The sequence below is a fragment of the Xyrauchen texanus genome, chromosome 5, assembly GCF_025860055.1.
Source record: "Xyrauchen texanus isolate HMW12.3.18 chromosome 5, RBS_HiC_50CHRs, whole genome shotgun sequence".
NCBI classification, from domain to species: domain Eukaryota; kingdom Metazoa; phylum Chordata; class Actinopteri; order Cypriniformes; family Catostomidae; genus Xyrauchen; species Xyrauchen texanus.
Genome location: NC_068280.1, coordinates 19,947,697 through 19,965,171, shown reverse-complemented (window position 1 = coordinate 19,965,171; position 17,475 = coordinate 19,947,697). Strand labels below are relative to the sequence as shown.

General features: G+C 37.4%; 1 protein-coding gene across 2 annotated transcripts in view; it reads left to right on the top strand.

Moving 5' to 3' along the window:
- The window catches only part of LOC127643722 (ephrin type-A receptor 6-like), a 284,814-nt gene that overhangs the window by 62,440 nt on the left and 204,899 nt on the right, over nt 1-17,475 (top strand). For both annotated transcript variants that reach the window (XM_052126561.1, XM_052126560.1), the window contains exon 3: nt 13,027-13,696. In XM_052126561.1, coding sequence (XP_051982521.1) covers nt 13,027-13,696 — 670 coding nt within the window. The remainder of the gene's footprint in view (nt 1-13,026; nt 13,697-17,475) is intronic.

Sequence of the window (17,475 nt, the reverse complement as noted above, 5' to 3'; positions counted from 1 at the left end):
CTTTATGATATTTCTTATTTCAGATATATTTATGAGTTGCTGCTTCATTCTATTTTCCATGCACCATTTATTCATTTTTCTTTTCTATTTATTTATTTTTTCTCTCTGAAAAAGTGAACAGTTTTAAGCATATTTGATTCAGCTTACATATTTATAAAACTTTTTAATAACTTTCAATCATAAATATTTAACAAATGTTATTCAATTCTTAACAAGGCTTCGTTTCCCAAAAGCATTATATGCCTAAGTAGACTGTAAAAGTTTTGCGGCTTGTTTCCCAAAAGCATCGTATCTTAAGTAGTACTTGAAAATGGTCACGAATTTATGAGTGCTCTTAAAGTAATCTCATAGCGCTAAGAGCGTCTTAAAGGAGACATACTTTTGCAGTCACCTGCAGTAAAATCACAAAATTACACATAAAACAATTTTGCCTAAATGCCTATTCTTAGCTACACTTTATGCTGATAATTTTATATCAGTATACTTATGTTTTATCTATTTTTATTTTTTATAGACAAGGCTAATAATGATAATAATAATAGTTAGAACTGTCAAATTTAACACATCAACAAATGTGATTAATTTAAAAAACGTTAACGCATTAATTTTTTAATCACTATTTAAGGCATTCACTGTTAATAAAGCATAAACCAGAATAAACAGTGGTTAGAAGGTTGGAACCTTTGCAATGTGTCCACCCAGAGTCATTACACTGACGGACACACCACAAACTCACATAGTGATTGAGTGTCTAGAGATAAAATGATGGGGAAAGGAACTCTTGATGCTATTTGTTGAACAAAACAAGCCTAGATAGAACTTGTGTCAGTAATCAAGTAGTTTTCAGCCTAAGTAAGGTGCATTTTAATTACCACAGTAAGTAGTAAATATCACCAAAATTCAGAATGAGACATTTTTGTCTGCAAGCGCTTTTCATGTGGAGTCATAAGTGCTGCTTGACGCTTGCATTGACGCCCTGACACAAATCACGAATACGGCTTCATGACTGCTGTTACAAAGTGGATAGCCACAGTCTTCCAGCTGATTATTATTTTGGACGATGAAGGTTTAAGATATTTAATGTCTATTGCAATTAATATGTAACCTAGTTCTTTCGATTAGTCAACCTCCCAGCTTTGGGAAACTTTTAATGTTACTTGAATTGGTTCAAATGTAGTGCATTTCTGTTTTTATACTGTGGGATGCTTGGTTTGGAAGACATAATAAAGCATTATATTCTAACATATTGTTTTGTTTTCTTTCCTAAGAAGGAAATAAATGCATTTTGAGAGTAAAATTAGTATATTCAGAGTAAAATTTCTGATTTTTGATTAATCACAATTAACTACAAGAAATTATGTGATTCATCTCAATTACAAATCTGAATCAAATGACAGCATTAATAATAATAAATGCATAATTCTAAAGTCTTGTCTTTTTAAATGGATGCATAGATAAATAGTAAACAAATGAAAGTACACTTATTTGTGTGAATAGCCACATAATTTTTATCGGTAAAGTTGTGGCATGGCAATTGATAACTGTATAAATCTAAATCAGAGAGAGTGAAGAAAAACATTTGAAAAACAAAATATTCCAAATGCACATGATGAACTGTGCAAAGTTATAAATCGTTTTGCACAAAATTATTATAAAACAATATGTATTTATGTAGTTTATTAGGTAAGAAAATAACTTTAAACATTTCCAAAAAGGTAAAATACAAGGCTTTATAAAGTTACATGCAAATATTGTTAAGTTACAACAATGAGCAAAACCATACAGTCACATTTCAGCACGTCACACACGGATAGCTACTCTCTTAAGTAGTACTTAAAGCATGTTCTCGCATATTCATGTTAAGTGTCATTTTGGGAAAGACAAGTGAAAAATATTTTCGTAAACTTGCTTGATGAAAATACTTTTAACAACTAAGATCAGTTGTTACTGGGAAACGAGGTGAAGATTAGTATTACATGTGCAATATATGAAAGTATTTGAAAGAACAATTTATGACACTCCTTTCTATTTATTAAATGTATGTAATCTACAGATGGTAAACATTATATAAATTATGTTTGTTGATGTTATATTAATTAAATGTATTATGATTATAATTATTACCATTAGCTAAATTGAAGATTTGATTGATTTAATATCGCCAACAGGGGATTTGTTTTTCTCTGGAATTTTGCCTGAGCCATAAATTTGCCTCTGCAAAAATAAACATACAAGCAAGTACATTAATAAATAAAATGTCTGCATTCATCCACAAAGTTGAAGAGTAGCCATGTTTGTGATTCACTGTTTAATAATTTTTTATTATTGATGCTATTTGAAGTGGAAGTCAATCAATTATCGAGTCAAATGTAGTGCCAGTATCTCACTCACAAAGCACTTCCATTACCCAAGGTTAATGTGTATTTAATAATTAAAAGATAATTAAACTCACACTCAACCCTAATTGTATTTCCATTTTCCTAGGGCTCATTTGCAATTGATAGACCCCCTCAACTCCCCTGGTAGAAGACCTTTGTTTGGGTTGTGTAAATTCTATTATGGAGTTTAAAAGTGTGCACTTTCAGTGCAAAAAGAAGGGGGAAAAAAATCAAAGTTTTAAAGATCAATCCTAAGCTGAATCTGACAAACAGAAATCAATGGTGATTATAGATGCTTTTAGGGTATTGAGCGTGTGTATTTACATGCTAGTCGGTTTAGAGACGCTTGCCGAAAAGGCTCATTTACAGTCAGGGAGGCTAAATACAACCTGAAAAAGACTGTATTCCAAACAGAGGAACTGAAAAGAATGACTGGCTGATTCAAGAGTGTTTGGGTGTATTTTGTACAGCCTGGTCGCATGAAATGTATGTAACCATGACAATATTTTTGCAATTCAAAATTAACGTGCTGTATATCACGTTTGGCTGCTGGTTTCCAGTGAAATGTCCAGCTGGGGGCCCCAAATACAAGTAAAATGGTGTTGTTTTCAGACAGGGTTTTAAGATGAATTTTAGATAATTGTTTAAAAACATACTGGCCTAAACTAGAACATTTGCCTGAACCTAACCAATAGTGTTTTGAAATGTAAAGGAGAAATTTAAAAAAGACATCCTTACCAAACCAATGCCTAAACTTAACCATTAGTGTTTTAAAATGCAAAAGCAAAATGAAAAAGCACATTTTCTGAACTAACCACCTCATTTTGTGCTACTTCTAAGACTCCGTAATGTCATGTGTCAGCTTGAGTTCATGGCTGGACTTGAACCATGGCCCTACGACTCTACTCTAGGTGAGCAAGTAATACGTTTTAAAATGTAATGTTTTTCATAAGATGTGTTTGAGTAAAAGTGTGTCGATATAATAAAAAAGCAGGTTCTGATTATAGAGAGAAATATAAGTATTTCTAAAGTCATAATTAGCCATTTAAGATTTGAGTGAAAGTAAATAAAACATACAGTTGTTGTAACGCCTCTAGTGTTAATTTCTCCTGGAAACTGCAGGGAAGTGTACCTGGAAACATGCATAACAAGTTTTGCAAAAATGTATATAGAGTCACGTTTTCAGTATGAGACCAGGTTGGTTTTTTAAGTGTACTGCTTTTCATATGCATTGCAATGCACCACCATTATCTAAAATATCCTATAGCATGTGTTTGCCACCAACTGTACCAGCAATCTGCCTTTTTCACAGTCACTTTCCAAGTGGAGAAATGATGACAGATATCAAAGGAGAGTCAGGCATCTAGACATCTGCTGATAGATTTTTTTTTTTAAACCATTTTAAAAGCGATGACTTCCTCTCCCCAAGTCCTGAGATGCATTTCCACTATGTTGTCTCTATCACACAAATTTCTGCTGGTTTTGAATGGTCCTCGTGGACCCCTGCCAACTTAATGTGATATGTAGCCACCGATTTTAGGTTCATCCATCTCAGCCACTTTTATCAGTGTGTGTAGCATCTTAAACCGCAAGCTGAAATCTCATCCCCACCGCAGTGCTCATAGATATATCCGGTCACTTTCTAGCTGGAAATTGAAAGCCCGCTGCTGCCACCCCATTCTTTTAAAATCCTAATTTTACCACTAATTAGAAAGCCGATGAAAATTACTAAAGTGAAAGGCAGTGGCAGAGTGAGGATATTGCAGGATTGGTGCATGTATTAAGCTTATCAGAGTCTTTGTGCTGGTCTAAGGTTGGGTCAGTTTATGTCTTTAATAAATGCTTGGATATGAACAGGCTGGTGATAATGACATTTTTGCTGAACAATATCATCAGAATAATTATTTTTTACAAGGACAGAATCAGGTGTTGGTACACCTTCCATGGTGGTTTATACTGTGCATTTTTAAAGGCAAAGGCGATGCTAATAAATCTACCTCAATAAATGAATATACTGTGTGTGCATAAAGACCTGGGCACACCCAAACTATATAAGAACAAAGTCTGAAACATATGCAAACAAATGTTTGCAGCAAAAATAAAAAAGTTTGGATACTGTACAGGTAAAAAAAATAAAAATAAAAAACAGATGTTTAGCCTCTGAATAACTTTTTTTTTTGGAATGTCTCCCATTTTCTAATTTTCTAATTTCCAATGCACTCATTAATTTCTGTCTTAAATTTATCAAATAAATGGCATCTTAAACTTCACTCAAGCCTGCGTGTCTTCCCGATAGAAATGGAAGTGCAACATAGTGCAGCGTAGTTCTAGTGGGAAGACTAGCAGCTGTACATCATCACTCATTAGCGAGGTAATTCCTAGCCAATCGCATGTAAGCCATTGCTTTATTAGTCTGCTCACAATCTATCACATTACTGTTTCAGTGCGCTAAAACACAGGCAACCTCCGCCACCCCACCACCACCAGCTGAGCCCTGTCCCGCACGGGGGTAGGCTCCTCGCCCCTGCCTCCTATCTCCGGCAGGATATGACGGTTCCGGGCACAACTCCCTCGGACCGCCGGACGGGGCCTACGCCAAAGAGAGAGACATTACTTTCTGTCTTACATTTATCAAATAAATGGCATCTTAAACTTCACTCAAGCCTGCGTGTCTTCCCGATAGAACTTGTATGATGGCACAGTGTCCAAGGATGCTGCACCCCCTTTTGTACCTTTTTGTTAGGTTCAACCCTGCCTCAATAAAAATGTACTCATGTGGGTCAGCCATGGCATCCAGCTCAAAGATTCTCTACAGAAAACACATTTTACTGTACTACAATTACAGTACTGTAGTGTACTACGGTACTGGAATGAAAGATTGTGTACTGCAGTTACTGCAAAATTACTATACAGTTCTGTATTTATATGCTGGAGAGATAAAAGTGCTACACTGAGATAAAAGTGGAGATTCAGGGTACGTTTACACGACAACGATGTACAAAAAACAGAAAAGTTTTCCTTTGCGTTTTTGAAAAGTTTCACGTACAGACAACCTTGTCAAAACGATCCCTGTTTACACTGATCCACGAAAACAACTAAACACGCTGTATTATGAATGCCAGGCCAGTAGTTGGTAGATATCATTTTGTAAAGAAACACTACACGCCAGCGCAAATAAGCATTCTTCTACAGAGCGATGATACAAACTATGCAGATGGCGAAAGCGTCGAGCAATTTTATCTGGACGGACAACGAAGTTGTTTAACTACAATTACTTTGCTGGAGAAGCATCAATAAATTCAAAATCTTGAGCAGCACAAACACAGTCCTGTAGTCCACCATTTTAGTTTTGAATGTCTCGCGTGTTGTTTTGAAATACACATATAGTATACTATAGACGTAATACGCGTGCACATGACATCATCGTTTTCACAAATTCACGTTTTTGTATGTTTACACAGAGATAATAACGGCATAGTTTTCAAAAACGTACACTTTGAAACCTATTTTAAAAAGTTTGCATTTTCAGGCCCCAAAACACTGCTGTCGTGTAAACGAACAGGCAAAACGCATAAAAAGTTTTTCGTTTTTAGTTTAAATGTTGTCGTGTAAACGGCCCCTCAGTCTATATGCACTACAACATTACATGTATCACAGTGACAAGGCAAATTACCTGTTTTCCCTTCTGAAAATACAGACAATGGATGCAACCGTGTAACAGCTTAGTTTGGATTGACTAGCTGTCCAGCTTCTCACATAGTTCTCCCATGTATGAGCACATGATGAACTAGGGTGGCACGGATATCATCTGATGTTACTGAGAGCTTTGCAGTTGTTGTTGTCCTTGTTCAATTCCACTTCCACATCTTGCAACTTCGGCATTGTTAGAATCCATTGTTACACAGCACATGGACATGCCTGTCAACAATTTTGAGTCTTTGTGTTTGCACCGGGAGAAAGTTGTGCTCTTTGAGTTTAGGTTGTAATGAATTTAGTTAATTATATTGAGAGCATGCTGAATGAACATATAATGCAATGAATGATTTATTTGGCCACTTTTGTGTACATTTTTGCAGAAAGAGTTTTGAATATTGAAATGTGTGGAAACAGGTGAATAGTGTGTACAACTATGGTCATATGTATGTGTTTTTCTTGTGCTTCAGGAAGCAGTTTTTGTGTTTAAGCAGTTGAGAAAAACTGTAAGAGAAAGATGTTAAATACACCCAGGTTTCTCCTGGTGAATGTGGCTTATGTGGTCATGCAAACGCATATGCATCATTGTTACAGGTTTTTGAAGAGTGCGCATGTACATGTGCATTAACAGACCAGATAACTAACATAATAGGGTGGAGCCCAACAACAAGTCAACACAGCAGAAAGAATTCAACATTTCTGTGAGTACAGTAGGAAAAGCAAATTCACTGTACACTATGTCCATTTATGCACACCAATGTAAAATATTAATGGTCCCTCACATTCACATAAATGCACTTGTACATTGGGAGAATACCAAGTTTAAGGTACTAGGGAAGCCCCAATATTGCTGTGCAATTCCGCTGCAGGTCACGATAGAAAGTTAAGGAAACAAACACAGCAACAACTCTGTAATATCTGAAATTAAAGCAAAGAAACATGAAATAAAACAGTGAAGTCTTCCTCAGATACCATGTTTGTCATTTAGACAAGTGTCGCGGGAAATTACATTGCTGTGGAGAAAGCTGCTTCGTTTTCATAAAAATTAAGAGTTTTAGTTCCCTAGATAATATCTTACTGTACACTAGAAGTGATCTCATTAAGAATCTACTGTAGTGAAATGAATGACAAATAAGGGCAAATAGTCAATAGTTTCAAAGTTAATCAAATGTCTATATATTGTTTGGGAATTTGAAACTTATGGAGGCAAACAGCAGCCTGTTGTGAAGAGCTATCAAGACACATCAGGACTATAATACAGCAAGTTTCTGATTGAGAGGCTATTAGGGAAGGCTGTGCTTATCACTGCAATTATGAAAGTGAATAAGTAGAGGCTTTAGTGCTAATGGAGTGCGTCCTTCTTAATTAATTATCAGACAGAGAGAGATTAGGGAGATAAGAAATAAAAGAACAAGAAGAGGAAAGAGAGATGATGGGAGGAAAGATATTTAGAGGATTTGTAAAAAAAGTGTGTACGAGAGAGAGAGAGAGAGAGAGAGAGAGAGGATGTGATAAGAAAAGTTAAAAGTTGGAAGAAGTAAAAGGTCATGTAGAAGACAGAATGAGGGAATGGGTTGATAATAAGAAAGCTAGAGATGGGTAGGGTGCATAGTGACAGTGTGTGGGAAAGTGAGTGAGAACATGTGGGAAAGAGATTGTGTTGAAGGCCGAATGAAAGCATGTGGAAAAGATGGCTGGAATGTGCGAAAACGTATCATGTGGAATAGAACGTGTGTGGAAAGTGAGTGTAAAAGAGAGAAAGATTTAAAAAGTCTCTCAAAAGGGAAGCAACAATATCATGGCCAGACATCATGTCATTACTGCTTTTTTCAGCTGTAGCTAGTGGCTTTGGTAAATCTATTAGCCTGTTATTCCCTGCTGTGTTCATAGACTTGGCATTACCTAGCAAAAGCACGGCACATCAGAGCCTAGAGGTAACAGCTAAAAATTATTTAAGACTCTTAAAAATGGTAGTAAGGAGTCTCGCAGTACCTAGATGTGACAATGAAATATATAGGCAGTCATATTTGCTATCAGTAGTGAGGAAAAATGTATTATTCAAAGCTACTGTTAATACTATATTGTATTTGTCATGACGTTTTGCTTTTTTGGGGGGAATGGTGTAATCAACTTATGTAATAGATAAGTGGTTCACTGTAGGGGGTAGTACCATATATTGACAGATAATTTCAAAAAAATGTGCTTGATATTTAGGCAATATTTTGCTGTTTAGAGATCTTAAAGTTGTTGTCATTGACATACACCGAGTTTTGTCAATACAAATCAATTCAATTGATTTCAAGATTTTGAATATAGTGGCAATACATGTACCCTACACTCTGCAATGCAATGGAAATAGAAAAAGTCTATTTACCTGTGCATTACATGCATCCCAAAAAAAACTTCTTGAGCAGTGATTACAATAACAGTGAGGTAATTGTGAGAAGTAATCCTGTCAGAGAAAGCAACCGAGCTGATTAAAATGTCAAAAAAGAAAAAAAAAAGATTTCATCAAGTCACCCCATTGTATAATTGCAGTGTTTGCCTTTCTAAAATAAAGTGTCTCTAAAAAGTTGTTGGCCACTTGTGGTACAATTAAAAATGTATTAACGTCTTTTTATTATAAAACCAAATATTTAACCAAGTTGCATTTTATTTATAGAAAGTGTAAGCTTATGTAAAAATGTAAGCGGGTCAATGACAAATAAGATTTTCAAGATGAAAAAAAATAAATATTTTAAGCAAAACAGTTTTAAAAAGCATTTTTATGTCCAAAAAAAAATTATGGTGTTGATTCATATTGGTTTTACAGCATTTTAGGCAGCATTAATTCATTATTAAACAAGATTTCTGATTTTACCACCCAGAAAATGTCAGGTGGTGCGACCATATATTAATTTAAAATAATATGCTTAGCACTACTGAGACTTGTAAATATGAATAATTGTAGTGTCTAAAATGCATATTACATGGTAAATTCCATTTCTATTTCTTTATTGTCGTGTTATTTATTGCCCTTTTATTCCAAATCATATAAACGGCTGCTTTTCTGTGTGTTCAAACACCCATTTTTCCATAAGGACTTTTTATGTTTTGTTTTTAACTGTAAAAATTATTTGTATACATTATATGAAGGTTTACAGTTATATTTCTTACTTAATTTTGCAATTGCAGTGGGAAATGATACATTTAAATGTAAATTTGCTGGTTGCACCACCTGACCATGACCGGTCGCACCACCTGACATTGTGATCAATAATGATTGATATTCACAAAATAAAAAGAAAGAAATGTCAATGAATTTTATTCAGGTTTCACCCGTCGTCCTGAGATCTGTGGTGATGAAGTCCTTTGAGCGCCTTGTGCTTTCTCACCTCAAAGTCATCACCGACCCCCTCCTGGACCCCCTGTAGTTTGCATACAGAGCCAACAGGTCTGTAGACGATGCAGTCAACTTGGCCCTCCACTACATCCTCCAGCACCTGGACTCCGCAGGAACCTACGCCAGGATTCTGTTTGTTGATTTCAGCTCTGCCTTTAACACCATCATCCTGGCTCTGCTCCAGGAGAAGCTCTCCCAGCTAAGTGTGCCTGACTCCACCTGTAGGTGGATCACTGACTTCCTGTCTGACAGGAAGAAGCATGTGAGGCTGGGAAACACGTCTCCGACTCACAGTCCATTTGCACTGGATCCCCTCAGGGCTGCGTTCTTTCTCCTCTGCTCTTCTCCCTGTACACTAACAGTTGCACCTCCAGTCACCAGTCCGTCAAGCTTCTGAAATTTGCGGACGACACCTCCCTCATCGGACTCATCTCTGATAGTGACGAGTCCGTCTACAGGTGGGAGGTCGACCACCTGGTGACCTGGTGCAACCAAAACAACCTAGAGCTCAACGCTCTAAAGACAGTGGAGATGGTTGTGGACTTCAGGAAGAACTCAGCCTCACCTGCACCTGCCCCCATCACCCTCTGCCACTCCACAATTGACACTGTGGATTCTTTCTGCTTCCTGGGAACTATCATCTCCCAGGATCTCAAGTGGGAGCTGAACATCAGCGCCCTCATCAAGAAAGCACAACAGAGGATGTACTTCCTGCGGCAGCTGAAGAAATTCAACCTGCCAAAGCCAATGATGGTGCACTTCTACATAGCCATCATCGAGTCCATCCTCACTTCCTCCATCACTATCTGGTACGCTGCTACTACTGCCAAGGACAAGGGCAGACTGTATAAACATATTTATATTTATATTTATATTGCTTATATTTTTATTCTTGTTCATATATTTAGAGACTGTGTGAACGCACCTACAACACCACAACAAATTCCTTGTATGCGTAAAAAACGTACTTGGCAATAAAGCTTTTTCTGATTCTGATTCTGATGTGTTTCAAGCTGTTTATAAAGGGCTTGAAAGGACCATATCAGTATTTTCTGCAGTTTTTGTGAATTTATAACTCAGATGTACATTGCATTTCTGCAGAGAGTATGTCATAGTTTTATATTTCACTACCTTCACTTATTGTAACTATATACAGACAAAAAATAGAAAGCGTTCTTCATAGAGAAAGCATAAGTATATTTTCATTCTCAATGTTTTGCATCTACAAAAACAAATTAAAATAGATTAATTTAAAGATGCAATTGTTTTAGTATCAATTGTTGATTATACAGTCCTATATTCTTGAAGAATAGGACTTTAAGATGGACAATGTGCTCTTTAAATTGTCACACATACCATAATAAAATAAAATAAAAATATATATACATATGTAGATTGCACCTTTAAACAACTTAAAATCTTTATATATTTATTAAAATGTATTTAATATATTCAAAAACATGAATTAACATGACTTTTTTTAGTTGGTTTAACTGTAACTCTGGTCGCGACACCTGACATATTGGTCGCACCACCTGACATTTCAAACTCAATTAGAATCTAACAGGCATTAACTTGGACGCCTATACAAATGTTTGACCATGTGCTCAAGGTTATACATCAATTTTTTAAATCAAATACACATTTTTATAATAACAACACATTTTCAAAGTTTTCCAGGGGTCATACCACCTGACATGATAAGTTGAATCAACCTCATCATTACTCAAAAATGTCAAATTATCTAATATTTATGGGTGGGTGACTAATCTTGTTACTGCATCAAAGGGGTCCTCTGGAGTCTTCTGTGTGATGTCAAATGCCATCACATGGTTTTCTTAAAGGAACGTTGCATAAAATTACATTTTTATGTCGGTCGCCCTCCCTGACATTAGTAGAAGTCAATTTTTCGGACAAAAGTTTTTTAAGTAATAGAATGGTTTTGAAATAGGTCCGATACACTGTTTCCCCTCATTTATAAGGAATTTAACATAAAATCATGCAAAAATATTTGATTAAGAATTTTATTGAGGAAATGAACATTTATATCTCAGTTTTGTTCTCTGCTTGTACGTTTGGACGGTCACACCACCTGACATTTTTGGTCTTTCAAAGCTGTAGTCTAGCTGTAGTCTGGCCACAGCCCGAGTGACCACCTTGAGTAATTTCTCAGCCGCTTTATTATTATGCGTGGAATGTACGGAGGATCAGCGACCCCCTCGTGAAACGAAGAGGCGCCGTTGTGCGTTTCAGGCTCACGAGAAGGATCAGCTTGATAAGGGAGAGAGCGAGCAATAGGGACGGACCCGTCTCTCGCTCCTCAGCCAGATATATGCGAGAGCCCCAAGATGAAAGAGTGGGCGCTGGCTCTTGGAAGCGAGACAAGTGCAAAGCATTTTGACTGTAAACAGACTGCAATGCTCGCACCTGCCCCGCCCCAACGCAAGAGCAGCATGCTCTTCCCCCAAACACACAAAAAAAAAACTGGTGTGTGTCCATTTCAGCCAGAGCGTAAACATGGGAACACACACCGCTTGCTTTGTTTATCAATCATTATTTTTCTTATTTTTAAAAAAAAAAAAAAAAAAGAGAAAGAGAAAGGTTTATGCGCACTGCCTAAAAAATTCTAACTCCTAACAGAGGAAAGAAAGTTCTGACAAGCTCGTGATCTGAAGACAAAATATCTGACGACGCGCCTGTGACGCATCTATTTATAGCCCTGCCGCAGGTGCATCCAATGATTACACCGGCAGAGGCTATAAATTCCGGTCAATGTTCATTGACGTGTTGCACACATATTCATAGCTGGTCACACCTAAAGCTGTTCCCAAAGCGCTTTCCAGCGCAGCATCAGAAGTGTAGCTTTTTGAAAAGGGAACTACTGTGTTTGAACAATGCTGCATCCATGCACTTCGTGACCACAAGGATTTAGAACATATTAGGAATTGGGCATGCCAAATTGGGAAGAAAAGGGGAAAAAAGTGATTTACTGTAAATAATAATACAAAAAAAGCAGACTTATGTTGCCAACATGATTTAAAAAAACTTTAGAATTAGAAACAGTGTTTTAAATGCCATGTCCTCCTCTAGTAACAACTTTGAATAATAGTATGTAGTAAAGATTTATGGGGGAGTGTTAATTAATCAGACATGCTGTATAGGCCTTTGCATACAGTATATGCAGTACATATGGCAGTTTTGTGAGGAAATTGTCATACAGAACAACAAATATACACCTCTTTCAGACTTGAATGGTTGCCGACAGGTGCATTGGACACAGGACATAATATGAAGAAAGCATTAAAAAATCCCATACTGCCGTAAATTTCAAGAAATAAAATATATGAATAGTTGGACAGAAATTTTATTTGTATCAAGCTCAATTGGAGTTTTTTTTTTTTCAACTGAATTTAAAAAGGCTTTTGCCACTGATTGAACTATTATTATTCTGCATATAATACTAAATTGTGTTTCCTATTGTAATGAAATGAGAGTATTTTTTATCTTGATTTAATGAAGATACCTTTAGTTTGATTCCTGACATTTATATGCACACTCCTTTGTTCTCCACAGTGGGATGCCATCACAGAGATGGATGAGCAGAACCGGCCCATCCACACCTTCCAGGTGTGCCACGTAATGGAACCCAACCAGAACAACTGGCTCCGAACCAACTGGATATCCCGTCAGGCTGCACAGAAGGTCTACGTGGAGCTTCGCTTCACCCTGCGGGACTGCAACAGTATCCCCTGGGTCTCTGGCACCTGTAAGGAGACTTTTAACCTCCTCTACTTTGAGACAGATGAGCCGCATGGTGCCACAGCTCATTTTCATCCCAACGACTATGCCAAAATCGATACAATTGCCGCCGATGAAAGTTTCACACAGACAGACTTGGGTGATCGTGTTCTAAGGCTCAATACCGAGGTGCGGGAAGTGGGACCAATAGTTCGAAAGGGTTTCTACTTAGCCTTCCAGGATGTGGGTGCATGTATAGCCCTTGTGTCCGTGAGAGTCTATTACAAAAAGTGCCCATCCACCCTGAGAAATCTAGCCGCCTTCCCGGACACTGTACCACGGGTGGATTCCTCGTCATTGGTGGAGGTCAGGGGGGCATGTGTTGAGAACGCTGAGGAACGGGACACACCCAAGCTGTACTGTGGAGCTGATGGTGATTGGCTGGTGCCACTGGGGCGTTGTGTCTGCAGCATAGGCTATGAAGAGAGTGATGGCCTATGTCTTGGTGAGTTATTTCAGGAAATCCTGCTTCATTCTCGATCTCTTTCTCTCTCTCTGCTATTTTTTGTGCTTTTTATTGACTGAGAAAAGCCCCATTTCTGGCAGCTGGTGAAAGGAGATGAGTGAATTAAGCGGTGATCCTGTGATCCAAGTATATCTCCTGTTTGGAAAGGAGAAGGGACAATGCTGATAGAGACATCAGTGACTGACCTGGTTCAGGCTGCAGCAGCCTGTGGGGAGGTTCTCTCTACATGTGAGAGAATAGGAGATGGCATTGGGAGTCAGAGGCATCATTACATTCCCTTCATTATCATAACTGAGCCTTTCTATCATTCCCCAAGTCTTTAAAGATTCTGTAGTGAGAGAGGCACTCTTCTTCTATGCTCAGTCTCTCTCAGTATTTGTTGAATGCACTTGCTAAAGTATCACCCCTACAATAGCACACTGTCTGTGATATAATTTAGACTTAGTGAGTACATAAATGTAAAGCTATGTTGTCATGATGCCTTTCAGTGCTCTCTACTTCCTGCCACATCTGTCTCTTTTATTCTCTCTGCCCATTTTCTAAGCAGATCACTCTTCAGATTAGGCCTGTAATCGCACTGGCACCTGTCAAAGCCCTAATCAAATTCCCAGCGTTAGGGTGGCATTGCTGAAAACTGAATCCATAATAAGCTCTCCCCTGCCCATTAGAGGCCAGTTGCTCAGCATGGTTGAACCTCTTTCTGTGTGTGTGTCATGGACAGAGTTAGAGTAAAAGGAAGACAGACATCTTTACTGCTGCTGAGGTAATGCTCTGGGGCGCCTCCTACTTCTGTGGCACTTTGGAATCTCACCACCCAATGCCGCCCTGTGATTCGCAGATCTTCTAGGGGACATTTTTGGCCTTAAGGGTTTAGAATGTTTGGCACGCTCTCTTTCTGTGTCTTTCTTTTTGCTGAGAATGTTCTGAAGTTTTTAAACCTAAAAGCTTAAGTCTAGTTTGGATGGTCCTTACCTCCTAACCTTGTTTGCAAATACGTTCAAACTGTACTGACTTATCCCCCCAGAATGAATGATTTAATGCACATTTTATCTTACAAATGTCACCCTATACTTCACAGTTAATTAATAAACACAGTTGTTTGCATTGCAGTGCTGCATGAGATTCTGAGTTTGTCATGAAAATGTGTGACAGACGAACTGGGAGAAGGCTCAAGTGTACTAACTTTTTAATAATACCAGTGGTGGCACATGCATTTTAAGTCTTGGCTTTAAATGTGATTCTTGCCATTCAGAAATCACTGTTTCTCAGACAACCTCTGGAAATGATGCATAAAGTTGCAGCCAACAAATAGTACCAATTGACATTTTAAAAAATTCCCACACAAAACTGCCAACATAAACTTGACTCTAAATTCTGAAGTCAGCCTAGTTTACACTTCAAAAAACCCATTGTAAGTGATCAACAAATGAGAACTCCTGATGTTGCTGTAACAATTGTGACAAGGGAGGCAAATAAAGAGAATCTACGTGCAGCTTTATTAAAATAAACACAAAAACTCAGAATAAAGAAAAACACAGGGAACCTAGCACAGAGCATAACAAAACATGCAAGAACTGACAAATTAACTGGGGGAAACAAGGGCTTAAATACACAAGGGAAAACAAGGAACACATGGGGAAACAATCAGGGAATGAGAAACAATCAGGGGAAAACCAATCATAAAATTAATCTACAAAGGACTACAAAAACCTAAAAGGAAACAGTAACTAAACAAGAACTTCAACATAAAAGCACAAAAACAAAGGATAACAGGGAATATGTGACAACAATGCAAAAAGCACATACTACTTTTGTACTCAGGATCAAACCAGTGTGATTACATTAGGCTGGGCTCAGAAGTAGAGGTCGACCGATATTGGTTTTTTCAGGCCGATGCCGATGCCGATCTTTTGAAATCCGGGTCGGCCGATGGCTGATTAATGCTGCCGATTTATTTTGGCCGATATTTGGCCGATATGTGCTTGTTTTTAACCTCTTATTTGAACCTTTTATTTGAAAGATAAAATGTAACACAAATAATTACTTAAGATAGACAACATTTCTCAACAAATACATTTATTGAACACTTGACCAATCTGCACTTGTACACTTAAAATTAAAAATGTATAATGTAAAAACATATTGTATAAATAATGTATAACAAATATATTAAATAAACAAAGCAGGTGTTACGAACTGCTCCGAGACACGAAGGTTGAGATCCAAATGCAGCTTTAATTAAGGGGCAATCCAGACACGTAATCCAATATTCAGAGCATCCAAGAGAAGCACAGGCATAACTAGGGATGGGTTTCGTTAAGGTTTTAATGGTATTACTACTCTTACCGATACTGCTTATCGATCCGGTACTTTAACGGTATTCTTAACGGTTCTTTTTGTTTTATATATATATATATATATATATATATATATATATATATATATATATATACACAAATATAAACGTTATATAGGCACAGTGATTTAATTTCAGGAAGGTCTACTAACATTACTGTTCAGGTGTGGTCTAAAAAGAAATCTAATAAAGTAATCAATTGTAAAATAACACTGCATAGTTTATCATAGATAGATTAATGCAGAAGTTATTCATTCAAGAGCTGTAAGTGATTTTCTCTTTGCCTTTTGTTGTTTGATTCGCAGTAATGGCTCAATCGTCAACATTTTCATTAGACCGCTTCCCCTTTAAGACCGAGTTCAGATCTAATAGACTCCTGATGCAGCATATTTTCTCCCAACTATTTCCATAACTACGTCCATTTTAGACATAAACTGTGTTTAAGTGAATCTCCAAGCCGGTCGTTTTGACATAATTTTGTGTATAGTTGATCGTTTAGACGCATGAAACCCAAAGTAACCTATACTTTGCTTGTCTCTTTGCGGTGTGTTTCGGAGCGCGCGCCGCCTTGGGAACGGTAGGCTATCTCTTGCGCTCTTTTTATTATTAAACGAGTCCCGCAATTTAGCAACAGTAGCATTTTACAACAATCACCGATCGTGCTGATTCTGACGTTAAGTTTGAGTTTTAGGGAGAAATGTCAGTGCACCGCTGTGAAGGGAAGGAAGTTGTGCTAGACAGAATGCGGCTTATGTATAAATATTCTTTTTATAATCTTTGGAAGGCGAAATCTAAAATAAAATCAGACTAATAATCACAGATCTAAACCAGGCTACGTTTGAATGTTTAGTTCTGTCACTCATTAAGCTGGGCTCGTGTTGTGCTCGCTGTGGCACCGCGTGAGCGAGTTCTCTCTCTCTCTCTCTCTCTGACTGCGAATAGCTAAATTGCATCACAGACAAATGGTTTCATATTATTATTATACATAGAAATGCTGGCGAGATAAAATAACTTTCTCTTTATAGCAATAAAGAATGTATTTTCTTAATTTCTCCAGTACCGACAGCAGAACCGATAACGTCCGAGCTTACCAAAGCCAGTCCTTCAATAGCCTATACTGCGTTGGTATATTTGTATTACTTATTTATCTGCATTGAGTGACAACCCTCTCAAATATAAGACACACAAACAGAACAATAAAAGTCTCAGATTCACTGTCTGTAATTGCAAAATTCTTGCTTACTTATTGTGACATGATAGCAACCCTTCTGCTGTGATAATGCAACTTCAACTACGCTATCAATATCCAAAGTAGCCGAACGTCATGTCAACTATCGCGTTTGTCACGTTTTTTCTTGAAGTTGGCAGTAACATATCAAAAGTTTTTAATTAAATGTAAAGA